Source organism: Lupinus angustifolius, chromosome LG01 (assembly GCF_001865875.1).
Source record: "Lupinus angustifolius cultivar Tanjil chromosome LG01, LupAngTanjil_v1.0, whole genome shotgun sequence".
NCBI lineage: Eukaryota > Viridiplantae > Streptophyta > Magnoliopsida > Fabales > Fabaceae > Lupinus > Lupinus angustifolius.
The window spans coordinates 18,560,935-18,575,581 of record NC_032009.1 but is presented as its reverse complement, the minus strand read 5'-3'; the positions used below and the strand labels follow the sequence as shown (position 1 = coordinate 18,575,581).

General features: G+C 36.6%; 1 protein-coding gene across 3 annotated transcripts; it reads left to right on the top strand.

Moving 5' to 3' along the window:
• Positions 3,010–11,064, top strand: LOC109350805 (cell division control protein 2 homolog 2-like). 3 transcript variants are annotated; one of them, XM_019592112.1, is made up of 9 exons: positions 3,010–3,140; positions 3,238–3,271; positions 3,398–3,582; positions 4,770–4,890; positions 6,079–6,252; positions 7,784–7,947; positions 9,786–9,873; positions 9,964–10,017; positions 10,758–11,064. In XM_019592112.1, exons 2-9 carry the CDS (start codon positions 3,263–3,265, stop codon positions 10,848–10,850), a joined length of 888 nt encoding a protein of 295 aa, XP_019447657.1. In that variant the 5' UTR covers positions 3,010–3,140; positions 3,238–3,262; the 3' UTR covers positions 10,851–11,064. The 3 variants fall into 3 exon arrangements, with proteins under 3 accessions (XP_019447657.1, XP_019447663.1, XP_019447671.1); XM_019592118.1 differs by having other exon boundaries at positions 3,014–3,140; positions 3,232–3,271; XM_019592126.1 differs by having other exon boundaries at positions 3,028–3,107.

Below are 14,647 nucleotides of genomic sequence, written 5' to 3'. Positions count from 1 at the left end.
TCTACGGAGTGCTCATCGGCAACTGGCAAAGAGGGTTTGTTATTAGGCTCAGGTCTGTGTTGGCAAAGTTCGGCTAACAACTGGGCATGTTGTTGGATAATCTGGCTTGGGTTTGGATCATTTGGAGGAGTTGTTGAGTGGTAGGTGCTTCTAGGGTGGGGTTTGGGGAATGACTTTGGCTTGCTTGTTTGGATGGTTGTACTAGTGCTAGAGGGTCGATGGAAGGAGTATCATGGTTCAGAGGAATGTTTGTGGTGAGTGGTTCTACTTGGCTGAGGGGTTGAGCTTGGTTACGTGTGGTCACCATGTTGTAGGTATGCCACATACAACGTCAATATTCTTTTGTGCTGAACGGGTATGGTCGGTATCGAGTAGTAGTGATCGGGAGTCTTGATCGGAATGTTGTCTGGACCTTCTGGAAAAGGTACCTGAAAAGGTTCTCCAACGATCTTTTGTGTTGATCGACTATAAGTTGGGAAGCTTCAGCGGACTCTATGGAGTGCTCATCGACAACTGTTCGAGAGGGTCTATTACTAGGCTCATGTCTGTGTTGGCGAAGTTCAGCTAACAGCTGGGCCTGTTGTTGGATAATTTGGCCTTGGGTTTGGATCATTTGGAGGAGTTGTTGAGTGGTAGGTGCTTCTAGGGTGGGGTTTGGGAGATGACTTTGACTTGCTTGTTGGGATGGTTGTACTAATGCTGGAGGGTCGATGGAAGGAGCATCGTGGTTCAGAGGAATATTTGTAGTGAGTGATTATGCTTGGCTGAAGGGTTGAGCTTGGTTACGTGTGGTCACCATGTTGTAGGTATGTCATATACGGCACCAATATTCTTTTGTGTAGATCGGGTATGGTTGTTATCGAGTAGCAGTGATCAAGAGTCTTAGTCACAATGTTGTCTGGACCTGATGGGGGAGGTACCTGAAAAGGTTCTCCAACGATCATGTCAATATGTGGTTTCTAGAGAGATGGTGAGAGTAAATAAGAGAGAAGTTAGAGTAAGAGTAATGAATGCAAGTAATAAATAAGGGAATAAGAATTAATTGATACTTCCTGTGTGGGGTCTCATATTTATAGTAGTTTGGATCGATTGACATGACATCCGATTATTGGCTAATGTCTGGTGGGTATGGAGATAGCATGTCGAGTTGTCCTTATTCACCGCGCAAGCCTGCTACTATCGATCTTTCGGAGGGCATGTGGGATTTTGCAGGCGGCGTGGCAGGCGGAATGTCAGCGATGCATTAATGGCGAGTTAGAGGCGCATTAATCGTAAGTCAAAGACGTATTAATGGTAAATCAGAGATGTAATCATGATGTCTTCAGTGGGCTCGACCCATACCTGGTGGATGGATGGGGATACTCATGCTGGTTGTTAGCCCAGGAATAGTCCAAAATAACCCGGATTTATCTAGGGAGGAACACATATGATACACAAATTCTTTAGATATAATTTCCAATCTTAGTCTTTTATTATCGTGATTTGCTTTCACCAATCTCTCATTGCTTTAAGGTGTGTTTAGAAACTTAAATTTGTCAATTGCATCCAATGTATTTTGGTATGCTTCCTCACTTCACTTTCTCTTTAATATTTCTTTTATGTTTAATTATTATTTTGATGGTTTATGGTCTAATCACAATAAAGTCACATATATTGGTTTATCTTTGTGTTCTTTTGTGTGGAAGATATAGGACTGAAGTGTTGATCTATCTTTTGAATATGGCAAGAGCTAGTCTTGGACTACTTGGTTGGGTACCTAAAAATGCACTATGATGCTCAAGTTAGTATGAGTAAATATATGTAGAGAGAAGGCCATAGTGAGAGTATGAGGATGTGAGGGTGCAAGTGAGAGTGTAATGGAAACTTCCTTATGGGATAAAGAGGTTGAGTGTGACATATTCCAGAGTGAGATGCTTTACCATGACAAGTCATTCTACTAAGTCTTCCTAGATTGACGTGGACTGCTTTATCTGTGTTGGACGGCCTTGTCGTGTTCGTTCTGTGGCTGGCCTAGTGCTTTCTCCACTATTGACTGTTTTGTCGCCTTTCTAGCCTATTGTACCTGTATATTAGGCTTGTCCTTGCTCCATAGTAGAGGATAGCCCATAGTGTTCAAATGACATGTTGACTCTATAGTAGTGTTTATGGTTTTGCAGGTGCTGACTAGGTCATGTCTTGTCACTATCGTCCTTTTCCTCAGTTAGGTTGGTCATCTGAGCATGAACGATAGCCATGTACTAACAATAAGTCTGATATTATCACCAACCTCGTGTTTGAGCTTGACCCGAGTAATCACTCATACTCAACTCGACATTAATTCATTTAAACAAAATGTTAAGGGATGATGTGAGAGTTAACTACTACGAATTGTAATATAGATTAGGCAATTTTTTATAAATGTCCATAAGATATAAGAATTTAAGGCTAGAATTCAATTTTTTAATCAATTATTCTTTACCTTAAAATTGAGTCATAATTAAAGTACATATTGTTGGAATCACATATTTGTAAGGTATTGACTTAACTCCTTTAACAAGCACAACCCTAATTAAAAGGTCTTGATTTAAGAAAATAGTTTCAATCTTAATTGTTAATATTAACTTTATAACCTTATATAGAATGTGGTGATTAACCAGCGAAAGTGATGATGATAACAAGTCATGGACGATACATGTTACAATGAGTTGAACAAAGGATAACGATCCCAAAAAGATATGTTTTCTTTAAGAAATACATCTGGTAGTATTCTGTTATTTGTTTGTACAAGCCGAAATTACTAGCAACCACCAATAAGGTATATGACAACGAATTCGCCTATTAAAGTTATATATACACTCTATCGGACAATAAAAGTTGACCATGTTTAAATTTATTACTTAATCCATCCATAGTTCGGCCGATTCGATCCATCGGTTTCCTGTATTTTTAAAAATCTTAAAGAAAATTAATGAAAAACAATTTTAGAAAATCAAAAAACAAAGTTGAAAAAGGGCACGTGGGAAAATAAGTTGAACCCTTCAAAGACTAATAAGAGAGAAAAAGAGAGACTCTTGCCACAGTTGAGGCAGAGACTGAAAAGCAAGACAATCACTTCACACAGTGTAACCGTCACGCCAATTTCTCACCATTTTCTCGCGCCGGTAATTTCATAGATCTTATTAACTCATGCTTTTTTCACTCAAATTCTCATCTCTTAATCTCTTTATTTTCTCTTTATTCATCTCTTTATAGTTTCAGAACTTCGCTTTGAACTCAGTCTCTGATGGAACAAGTGAGTTAAACGACATTACGTTTCAATCTTTCACTCCTGAGATTTCTCAATATAAATAAATATGAACGATTATTATTTTTATTTATTTATTTATATTTTGATGCGTGATTGTGAATTTGTTTGCAGTATGAGAAGGTGGAGAAGATTGGTGAAGGAACCTATGGTGTGGTTTACAAGGCTCGTGATCGTGTCACGAATGCGACGTTTGCGTTGAAGAAGATTCGGCTGGAGCAGGAGGATGAGGGAGTTCCAAGCACTGCCATTCGGGAGATTTCACTCTTGAAAGAAATGCAGCATAGGAACATTGTTAGGTAATGAGTTTTATGGAGTAATGTGTTGGTTTGTTTAGTAGTGAAATACTGAAATCTATGTGCTAAGAAAGAATGCTATGATATGAATGTAAAAATATAAATTCATTCTGTGTTTTTTGTTTTTTGTAATACAATGTGCCTGGAATATGAATATGGGATCTTATTGAAATGTATAGTGTAATACTGTAATCATTGATCTGCATAGATAACCGATGTTTAGCATTCAAATTAGAATAAATGACTAAACATGCTTTGATTAGTTTGATATGTTTTTGTAAGGATATATGATGTGATTATTTTGACATAGCTAAACTTGTGTATGATAGAGGGTGAGCCTTAGCGTAACAGTGAGGTTCTGTCTTGTGACCACCCTGCATGATGGAATAAGGATGCCTGCAATAACCCTTCCTAAACCCCACCAGATGGGATCCTCGTGCATTGGGCTAGCTAAACTTGTATATTATGAGGTTGATGATAGTTTATATGTTTTTAAATTAAATAAGTCTTTCTGTATGTGCCCGATCACTTAAAGTTTAGAAATCCACAAAAAAAATGCAAATGTAGATGGATCTTATCAGTATTGGTATTACACATGCAGATGATATGGATATTTCACCAAATTTGAAGTATTCGTGCATCATAGCTGCATTTATAAATATTGTTAATATTGATTCAGATTCTTCACAGTGATCCTCATCCTGTGACACAACTTGTTTTGATTCTTTAATTGCATTCAATTGTTTATTTTTGGTGTTTGGTCAATTGGTAAAATCGTCTGAAGATATTATTGGACAGACTGTGGATTTTTCATGTAGGTGACATACTGACATCGGGATGCATCCAATGATTATGTGAACATTTTTATTTTCAATTTCTTCTGCTGATCTTGGTAAAATCTCAGTTCAATGTCCCATCATAATGCCCCTACCCTATGCGACAAAAATCTTTTTAGTCTGTTTTGAAAGCTATATTGAAGAGTTACTTGTGGGGTATACTATTATTTATGGCATCCATAATTAGTATTGGATGGCCCAAGAAAAATGTTGTCTGTAAAACTTCTTTTACATATAAGATCCTTCCGCTAGGTTGTTTTGCATTGTTATTTACTTCGCTATCCTATACCTTAATGTTTTGCATCATTAGCTATTTCCTTATTGAGTTATGCTTGGTGGTTGTGTGAGTGACAGGTTGCAGGATGTAGTGCATAGTGAGAGGCGATTGTATCTGGTTTTTGAGTACCTTGACTTAGATCTAAAGAAGCACATGGATTCATCTCCAGATTTTGCAAAAGATCATCAACAAGTGAAAGTGAGTATGTTAGGATTTAAAATATCCTAACAGTAATCAAAAATAGAAAACAGATAGAATTCGGAAATTAAACTGAAATGAATCCAAGGAGAACCTTCTTCCAAGGGAAAACCCTTACAACTCGATACTTCAAAACATGATATGAAAACCTACTGACATTACTCCCATTTATAATAATTTAATCGCGGCCCAATCAAGATAAAGATAATCTAAAGATGAAAAACATAATCTTAACCGACTAACAGGTAAAGATAGACTACCAACTAAAGGTAGACTTAAGATAAAGATAGACTACCAACTAGCAGATAAAGATACACTTTAACCAACTAAAATATCAAATAAAACAAGCTAAACCCAAGCCCAATAAAAATATCCTAATAGGGTAGTGTCTATGTTTTATTTTTATTTTCTTATGAGATTTTTGTATCTTTTATAGTTGAAGTAATAATTATTAGAATAAGAATGAACAAGAAATATAAATTAGGCAGCAATTTTATATTTGTGATTTTGTTATCCTTTGTCTCGTCTTTCCACAAATCAAATGAAGCAAATATGAGAATGAATGATGATCAAAGAACCTTATGATTATGAATATCTCATTAATTTTTGTGATGTTACACTGTTATGTGGGTAGCAGTCAATTGTTATGTTGTTGTTCATAAAAGTTACCCATTTCTGAAGACGGGTGATTAGGTTTAACTTATAGCATCTTGGTTGGAGCTGTTCAGTGCTTACTGAAACTAAAGGTCCTAAATTGGAATTCTTAAGAAAATATAAATCAAACTGGTTCAATAAGGTAATTATATTTCAGAGTCTTGTAGCAAGTTGCTCATATATTGTCTGAAGTAGTAAATTAGAAAAGAGCTTTATCATATTGGTTCAAGTCGTTATGTATGGCAATAAAGACACTGCACTGAGATGCAGCTTTTTAATTTGTTTGGATTTTGATTCCCCTTCTCATTACTTGCCTCCTAATTTGTAAACTATCTAAGCTTGAGCAGATTTGCATTAGTTTCCCGTTAACTTCCCTTCCCGTTGTTTGTAGGTTTGGTCATGATCAAATACTTCCAACTTGCATGCATCATTAATATGAATATATTTTGTCATAGATTTAAAAAGGAACTATCTAATTTTGGCACAGAAGTCAGTTAATTTGGAGTTTGAATTGTTTAATAAATCTTTCTGCAGATGTTCCTTTATCAAATTCTCTGTGGCATTGCCTACTGTCATTCACATAGAGTTCTTCATCGAGATTTGAAACCACAGAATTTGTTGATAGATCGCAGCAATAATGCACTGAAGCTTGCAGATTTTGGACTGGCTAGAGCATTTGGAATTCCTGTCAGGACATTTACACATGAGGTTTGTGTGCTACCTTATATTGGCTTATGGTCATCCATGGAGAAAATTGAATTATGAAATTCATGAGCATCTGTAGAAGAAAAGAAATATGTACTTATGCTCCATACAAAGTTGAATCTTTCAGAAAAATTCTATACTTATTCGAAAAACTTACTGTTCTGTAAAGCTAAATCATTACAATAGATATTGGATAAAGTCAGAAAACCTTTGGTAATTTGTTATTTCTAATCCCGATTTAAATTGTGATAGGATTGCCTGTTATTTCTACTGTCATTCACATAAACAGGTGGCCATCCTCTTTTGTATTTTTTCCCATATTGAGGAGAATGTGATAGAAACTTGCTTAAGGTGGTTCGTCATCTAACCAATAGAGGCACGATTAGTCCACTAACTAGGTAGAAAAGTGGATCAAATAGAAGGTAGTCTAATTAAAAGGGTAGAGAGGCGTGTATGAAAGCTTAAGGAGAAACCTGTAACAATGATCTCTCCCTAAACAGTTTTTCCGAAAATATGGTTTTTGGCAGAGCCCAATGGCATTGATTAGTCCATGATGCCAGGCTCACCTGGTCAAATAAGGTGGTTCTTGTTATTGATTGACTTTCCTCTAATGGATTGTTAGTTCTAACCGTTAGTTCTAGAGATAACCTGAATTTAACCATAAGATGGTTTTGAGTTGTAATTAGTAGAGTTTTCTTCATAATTTTGCAAATTAACATCAGGAAGTTGCCTCATTGGGTTCTAGAAAGAATATTGTTGGGTTTCATATTATCTGCTAATTTTACTCAGACCACTGCTTCTTTTATAATAAATTTTAAATACAAAATGCATATAAGTTGGTACTGGTAGTATGGCCACAGTTAAATATGGGTAGCAAAAATGGTAGGTCCATTGTTCATTTTGATATTTGTATACATCATATGTGATCTATATCATAATCTATATTGTTCAACTGAAAACTACAAATGTTTAATTGCCACATTGGTTGGGTAATGAGCAATGAACCATTTATAATTATTTGGGCAACTCCCCGCTAAGAGCTAGCTTTTCAGGTCGAGCTAAGCCTAGTTATTTTAATATGGTATCGGAGCCTTCCAATGTTGGACCACACATAGATCTCCAAATGTGTAAACTTCCCACTCCATTTGTCCAGCATGGGTGTGCGGGGGTGTATGTTAAGTGTAAGGTTTCACATCTGTTGAGTATATGAATAACAAACCATTATAACGGCTTGGGAAACCTTCTCCTTAGCTTTTCAGGTCGAGCTAAACCTTTCAAGGTGGAGTTAGGCCCACTCGTTCTAACAAAACAACTAGAATTATTAATTTTTTGTTAAATTGATAGATTTCTAAGTGTAGGTTCTTTACAATTTACAAAACATACAAATGTTGTGAAAAGTTTTTATGGTAGATGGTCTGGGAAAACATTATTATTCTTGTTTCTGTATTTATAGTTGTTTCCCCTGGTGGGAGTAAGGATTGGTTGTTGTTGTTGTCGTTGTTCTGTATTTATAGTTGTTGGTGATTCATTGCAGGTGGTGACACTGTGGTACAGAGCTCCAGAAATATTGCTTGGATCTCGCCATTATTCCACCCCAGTCGATGTTTGGTCTGTGGGGTGTATATTTGCTGAGATGATTAACCAACAACCCCTTTTCCCTGGGGACTCGGAGATTGATGAATTGTTCAAAATATTCAGGTGAATAGTTTTTGCCATTAAGTGTTAGTTTCCTTGTAAAATCATATTTTGTTAGATAAGAACTTGAAAACCAATCCCCCTGAACTTATAGACAAAATCTATCCATTAACAGTATCTAGATTTAAAATGGATGTATGGCACATATATCTCCAAGTGCTCATTGATCTCAATGATTGGGAGATTGCTGATATTGTTTCAACCTATCTCTTTTATCCTTAAAAAACATTGTTTCTTAAAGAATCCTTGTAATTATCATGTAGATATTGTATAGGCATAGTATTGTATGTCATGTAAATATAATTAAAATCTTCTAGTTTTATTTTGTAATTATTTCATTAAGTCTATATAAGGATGCCTACACTGCCTAGTTGAAACACATGGATTTCATCATATAACTCTCTTTTCTTTCGGTTCTTTCCATGTGGTACTGGTATAATGGTATCTAGATCCTGAAGAGGCAATCTTAATCTGCACATACCCTGATGGACACATTGTGCAGTAGTGAATTGTTTTTCACAAACCATGTTTCAACTCTGGTTTCTAGCCATTTTCCTTCCTTTGCCATGTTATCACTTTGGCAGCTCTGTTCGCTGTTCTCTGAGATCCTTTTCAGTCAGAGACCCCATGGTTGGGTTTGTCTCCTGCCAATCTACGAAGCCTAACCAGACAAGCATGTGCTCCCAAACTCTAGCCATCTCCTTTGCTTGTTGATGCATGTCCACCACTTTCAGTCGCATGTCAAGGTGCAACCCTTTCTCGGCAGGCTGTTTCCCACGCTATATTTGCTATCACATCTCCTATTTGGATCTGTCATTACTCTCTCAATAACCCTGTGTTTGCAACTTCCCTCTATGCAGCACCGTTAAGGAACCCATGATTTTAGTCTATTTCGTTTGTACTCTTACTTTTGGGATTGAGGAGTCCAAACAATGGAAGATCTTCCTCCATGGGCTAAGTATTCTTCCATGTGCTGTGAAAGAAGCATAGAAGTGTGTTTGATATCACATCTTAATCCAAAACCTTAAGGCATCATGTCTATGTGTTGTTCACACTTAGGATAATAATGCTGTAGTAATTTCAAGGGTCTTTTTTTTTCTTCAGCAACTCCATTCTGTTAGGGGTTTCAACACATATGAGTTCATGAATAATACTGAACTTTTTAATATGGGTAAAGAATTTTTTGTTCATATATTCTCTATATTTCTAATATGCTATTTCCTATATTATTTTTTTACAATTCGCTGTAATCTTTTTCTTGTGCTTGGGCCATTTGTGTATAGTTTGCTTTAGCTGTAATGCTTTTATTGGACCATTCACTACTTCAGCATTAGGGGTGAAGCATAATATTGGTAACTTGTAAACTATTATCAGCCATAGCTGTAAAATGTTCATACCTATCCCATTCTCTATTTTAGTAAAGTTTCTTTGAAGTTCCTTATACATTGCACTGTTTATAAGAACCTAAGAAGTCACCCAACCAAGAATTCATGGGTTTAAACTCTGGTTGGATAATTGGTTTTGCTAACCATATATATTCTTTACTCATCCATTCAACCAATGTGAGACTTTAACACACCCATCCTTATGCCTAGAACTGGACATTCTTTGCATGTGATCCAACAATGCGATAGGCTTTGATACCACATTAGATAATTAGACCAAACTAAAGCCAACTCATAGGAGGAGGCATGCACCGGCTTTTACAATGGTTCTTTAACGGTGTGGAACTTTAAATACTAAACTGTTTAACAAATAATATATTTGCAAACATATTGTTTCTTCCTCACAATGCTACATAGTGTATGCTTATATTCTTACATATCCGCCCTTGTATGAAGAATCATGGGTACACCAAATGAAGAAACATGGCCAGGAGTGACTTCATTGCCTGATTTTAAATCAGCCTTTCCCAAGTGGTCAGCTAAGGTAATTAAACGGATGTTTGTCTTTAACTTGCATTAACTAATGTTGGATTTTTAATGCTTTAGGAACTTAACCTTATCTTGTACTATGCAGGACCTAGCAACTCTGGTTCCAGATCTTGAGCCAGCTGGTCTTGATCTTCTTAAAGTAAGTGCAACATCAGATATAATGTCTTTAAAATCATAAACATTGTAAAGAATTTTCTATTATTGTGATAAAATGAAACCGAAGGCTAATTGTTTCATTGTTAAAAAAGAGAATGTACTTTCTGTTCTGTTTACAGTTCAGAAACAGGGATAAAAAAGAAATGAATTTCAAAGCAGTAGTTGAAAGCATAAATATAGATGGTGAATGGCCACAACCAATAATAATCCACACATTAATGACGGACTATAGCTTAGAAATATTTCATTATTTGCCAATGCCACCTAGTAGGATAAGGGCTTGGTTTTTGTTGTTATATTGCTTTGTAAGGAACTTCATTAGTCAAGACTCTATCGGTTAGTAATATTCAACTTCCATTTCGTTTGAACTTAGAACTTTAAGAATGTGGTGAAACAGTTTTATCCTCCATTTTTCTAATTAATTTGAAAGGGAGAAACTAGTGAATGACCCTTGAATGCCTAACTTACTTTTCCTAAAATTAGTAGTTCCCTCACATTCATCCCTAACAATTTACATATCTGTACTGTAGGATTATGTTGTAAAAATGCATTCCAGTATTTGATTTGTCCTATTACAAAAGATCATTTCACATTTGAATTTACTTCCTTTATATTGTTTTTTATCAATCCACATTTTCGCGCTGAGTTCTTCATTCTAGTACTTCAGTTATATTTTCACTGCTTCTCTGTTGCTAACTATTGTGTCTGTGTATTGTATTCCAGAGTATGCTGTGCTTAGATCCTAGCAAAAGAATTACTGCAAGAAATGCTCTTGACCATGAATACTTCAAAGGCATTAAAACTTTACCCTCATAAACTAGTGTGCTTATAGTAACATGTGTAGCATTTATGGGTTGAAAAATGTGACACCCTTGCTATTTTTTTAAGGCTTTGGATCTGAGTTATATTTCATTTGTTTGTTCTTACAGATATATCTATAAACAGCTTTGAGTGTGATCATATATATTGACTATTACCCTTTTCATGTCTTAGTCTCAATACAATGAATGCATCATGTAATTTTTAAGTTTGCTTGATATGTGATACATGTAGTGCCCAAGAAATTTGTTGCTTTTAGAATAAATCATTGCTCCTATTGGTGTGTTTGTAGCATGTAAAGTTGACTTCAGTAATTTGTAAGTTGCTTTTCTATACTCTATCAATTAGGTATTGGAGTAGTTAAATGAATAAGAGAAAAAGTTGTATGTACTAATACCATAACATTGTAAGAGTTTTTTACACTGTCATTATTTTATCCACTATTCAAATTTAATCATCATTAACTTTTTAAATATAAGTAATACAAATGAGTGATTGATGATGTACTAATAGTGAGCCAATCTTAGCTAGAGTATCTGCTACACTCTTAACTTCTCAATCCATGTGCTAGATAATAACAACCCAATCAAGAGAAAACCAAGCACAAATCTTCCTAACATTAGGCAAAATATCTTGAAGATAAATCTACACACCCTCGGGAATAATGTGCACTGCTTCCAAACAGTTAGTTTCAAGAATGAAATTCCTGAAACGCCAGATTCATACCTTGATCAATAGCCAAAAGCTCAGCTAAAATTGGGGAGCATATGCCAAAATTCGCTAAGAACCCTACCAACCACCTCCCTTCATGATCACGAATTACTCCACCTCCACAAATAGTACTACTATGAAGGATACAACTCCCATCCATATTGATTTTGATCCGACCAATAGGGGCAAGTCCATTAAACCCAAGCCAAATTATCATCCATGTTCTTATAACACCCAATTTTTTGCCAATCAAAGAAATCCTGATGGATACAACGGACTACAAAGTTAACATCCCATTTGTTAGAACCAAGGTAGACCTCATTTCGCCATCGTTAAGCCCACCATACACCAGCCATGAACAAAGGCCCATTATGATGATAGTAGTTCTCCATAATCCAGAGCTTGAAAGAAAGTCTCCACCTGAATGAATTTATAGTCATACCAAGCATGTCCCAAAGTAGAGAGGATTGAGGACAATCTCTAAGAATGTGCAGGAGGGTCTCACACCACCACGACAACGCTTGCAAAGAAGATTAGAAGCTAGTTTCCTTTTAAATCGTAGTTCATAGGAAGGTAGAGAGCATCATCAATTCCAAGCCAACACATAAATTTTACCTTCTCTGGGATTTTAAGACGCCAAACCCACTGCCAAACCTTGTCAGTGATACCAACCTCATTCTCTCTTAAGCTAAGCCATCGGTAGCCTGAACTAGCTGAGTACATACCAGAAGCATGACCTTCCCAAATCCACCCCTCATCCTCAACCTGTGTGCCTGGAGAGAAATAATGATGGACAAGATCCTACCCCTCAGATGAGAGCATAGTATACAGACTACTAAAGTTCCAAGAGCAGTTCTTCCAGACATCTTTCATCTGAAGCTGTGTGTCAGAGATATGGACAAAATGGATGAAGTTGCATAACTTACCACCACCCATCCAACTATCATACCATAGAGACGGTTTACCACTACCAAAGTGCATACTAAAACTCTCCCTTAGGAAGTTATAGGCCTTCACTATACTTTTCCAAACACAAGAAGCTCAAGACTTTACCTGAGCAAACATCAAAGACTTGTCACCCAAATACTTATCAGACAAAACCCTACACCACAATTTATCATTGTTCTTGAGTAAATTTCAGCTCAACTTGCCAAGTAGATAAATATAGGTAGACCGAGAATCCCCCATACTCGGACCACCATCTCTTTTATGAGTAGAGATCACGTCCCATCTAACAAGGTTGAGACTACGCTTATTGACATCTTCACCCCATAAAATGTTTATAGTCATCCTATCAATATGATTACAAACACTCTGAGGAAGCCACATGACATGCATTGTATAAAATGGAATGGAAGATATAACAGACTTAGCCAGACACAGACTACCTGCTTTGTTAAGGAGACTCGCCTTCTAAGTACACATGCGTTGCTGAATCTTCTCTAAAATAGGGTTGAAAATCGATATGCTTACCTTACCTTGAACAAGAGGAATACCCAGGTAGTTCCCAAGATTGCTAACCACACGCATCGAACAAATTCCTATGAAAGTATTCTTTATTTGAGTAGATACCTTCTTTGAGCACACAAACTTGGACTTAGCTTCATTAACCTTTAATCCAGATGCTTGACAAAAATCCCTTAAAGTAGATGAAACCATTCTGAACTAGGATTTCGTCGCCTTGCAGAAAAGAAAGACAACATTCGTAAACAATAGATGAGATATAGGAGGTCCACCTCTAGAAAGCTTAATAGGGTACCACAAGTCAAGATCCACTTTCTTGGAAATCAATAAGGCTAATGTCTCCATACAAAGGACAATAAGATAGGGGGACAAAGGATCTCCTTGACGAAGAACTCTACTTGGTTTAAAACCATCAAGCTTGGAGCCTTTCCATAATAAGGATACCTCCCTAAAAGTAACATACCACATGATTAGCTTAATGGTAAGGCTAGGAAATCCAAACTGGAGAAGAGTTTGACGAAGGAAATCCCAATTAACTCTATCATAACCCTTTTCCAGATCCACCTTAAAGGCCATCACACCCTTCTTGGCCTTGGTCTTGTGGATATAATGCATAACTTCCTGAGTTAAAATAATATTATCAGAAGTGCCTCTCCCCGGAATGAAACTACTGTGCAGTGGGCCGATCAACTCATCCAAATAAGGTCTCAATCTATTCACCAAAAATTTAGTAATAACCTTATAAACCACATTACAAAGGCTTATCGGTCGAAGCTCCTTTAAAGATGTTGGATTAGCAACCTTAGGAATCAAGACGAGAAGTGTCTCAACCAAACACATCAGATGTGCGAGACTGAAAAGCCTCAAAAACCAACTTCCAGATACTTATGTCCAGCACATGCCAATATTTTTTAAAGAAGATTGGCTGGAAACCATCAGGATCAGGATCCTTGAAGGAATGTATACTCATGACTGCTTTAGTAACTTCTTCCCTAGTGACTAGAGCAATCAAACTCTCCACCCAACTGTTGATAAAACTGGAGTATCCACCACACACTTAGTAAGGCAAACAAGAACATTATTGTAGAATAGATTCTGAAAGTACCTCTTCGCTTCATTCTGCAACAACTCAGGATCTGTGTACCAGATTTCATCATAAAAAAAGAGATCGTGAATTTTGTTTCTTTTACGCCGCACAATAGTCTGAGTATGGAAGAACTTGGTATTTCTATCCTCAAACTTCACTCATTGTTCTCTAGATTTCTGGAATCACAAGAGCTCCTCATACCTTCGGATTTCATTATATTCCCGCCTCAACTGGACTTCCAATCTAACCACATCCTGATCATCAGAAACCTCAAGTCTCTCTTAAATGCCTGGAATTCTAGCCTCAACACACCTTTTTCTTCGAAAAATGTCTCCAAAAACCTCCTTATTAAAAAATAGCTCATTCTTTAACCCATGTGAGTCCATCAACAACTCCCAACTCCCCCCAAGACCAAACTTTCTTAACAACATTGGAGAAGTCCTCATGGGTTGTCCAAGCCGCTTGGAAGCGAAACGGTTTGTTGTGGAAATTCTCTGCATAACCCCCACATATAACCAGGAGAGGGCAATGA

Coding starts and splice junctions, on each gene's coding strand:
- LOC109350805 (XM_019592112.1), top strand. Junction 6,253..7,783: donor TCAGGACATTTACACATGAG/GTTTGTGTGCTA, acceptor GATTCATTGCAG/GTGGTGACACTGTGGTACAG. Junction 9,874..9,963: donor TTCCCAAGTGGTCAGCTAAG/GTAATTAAACGG, acceptor TGTACTATGCAG/GACCTAGCAACTCTGGTTCC.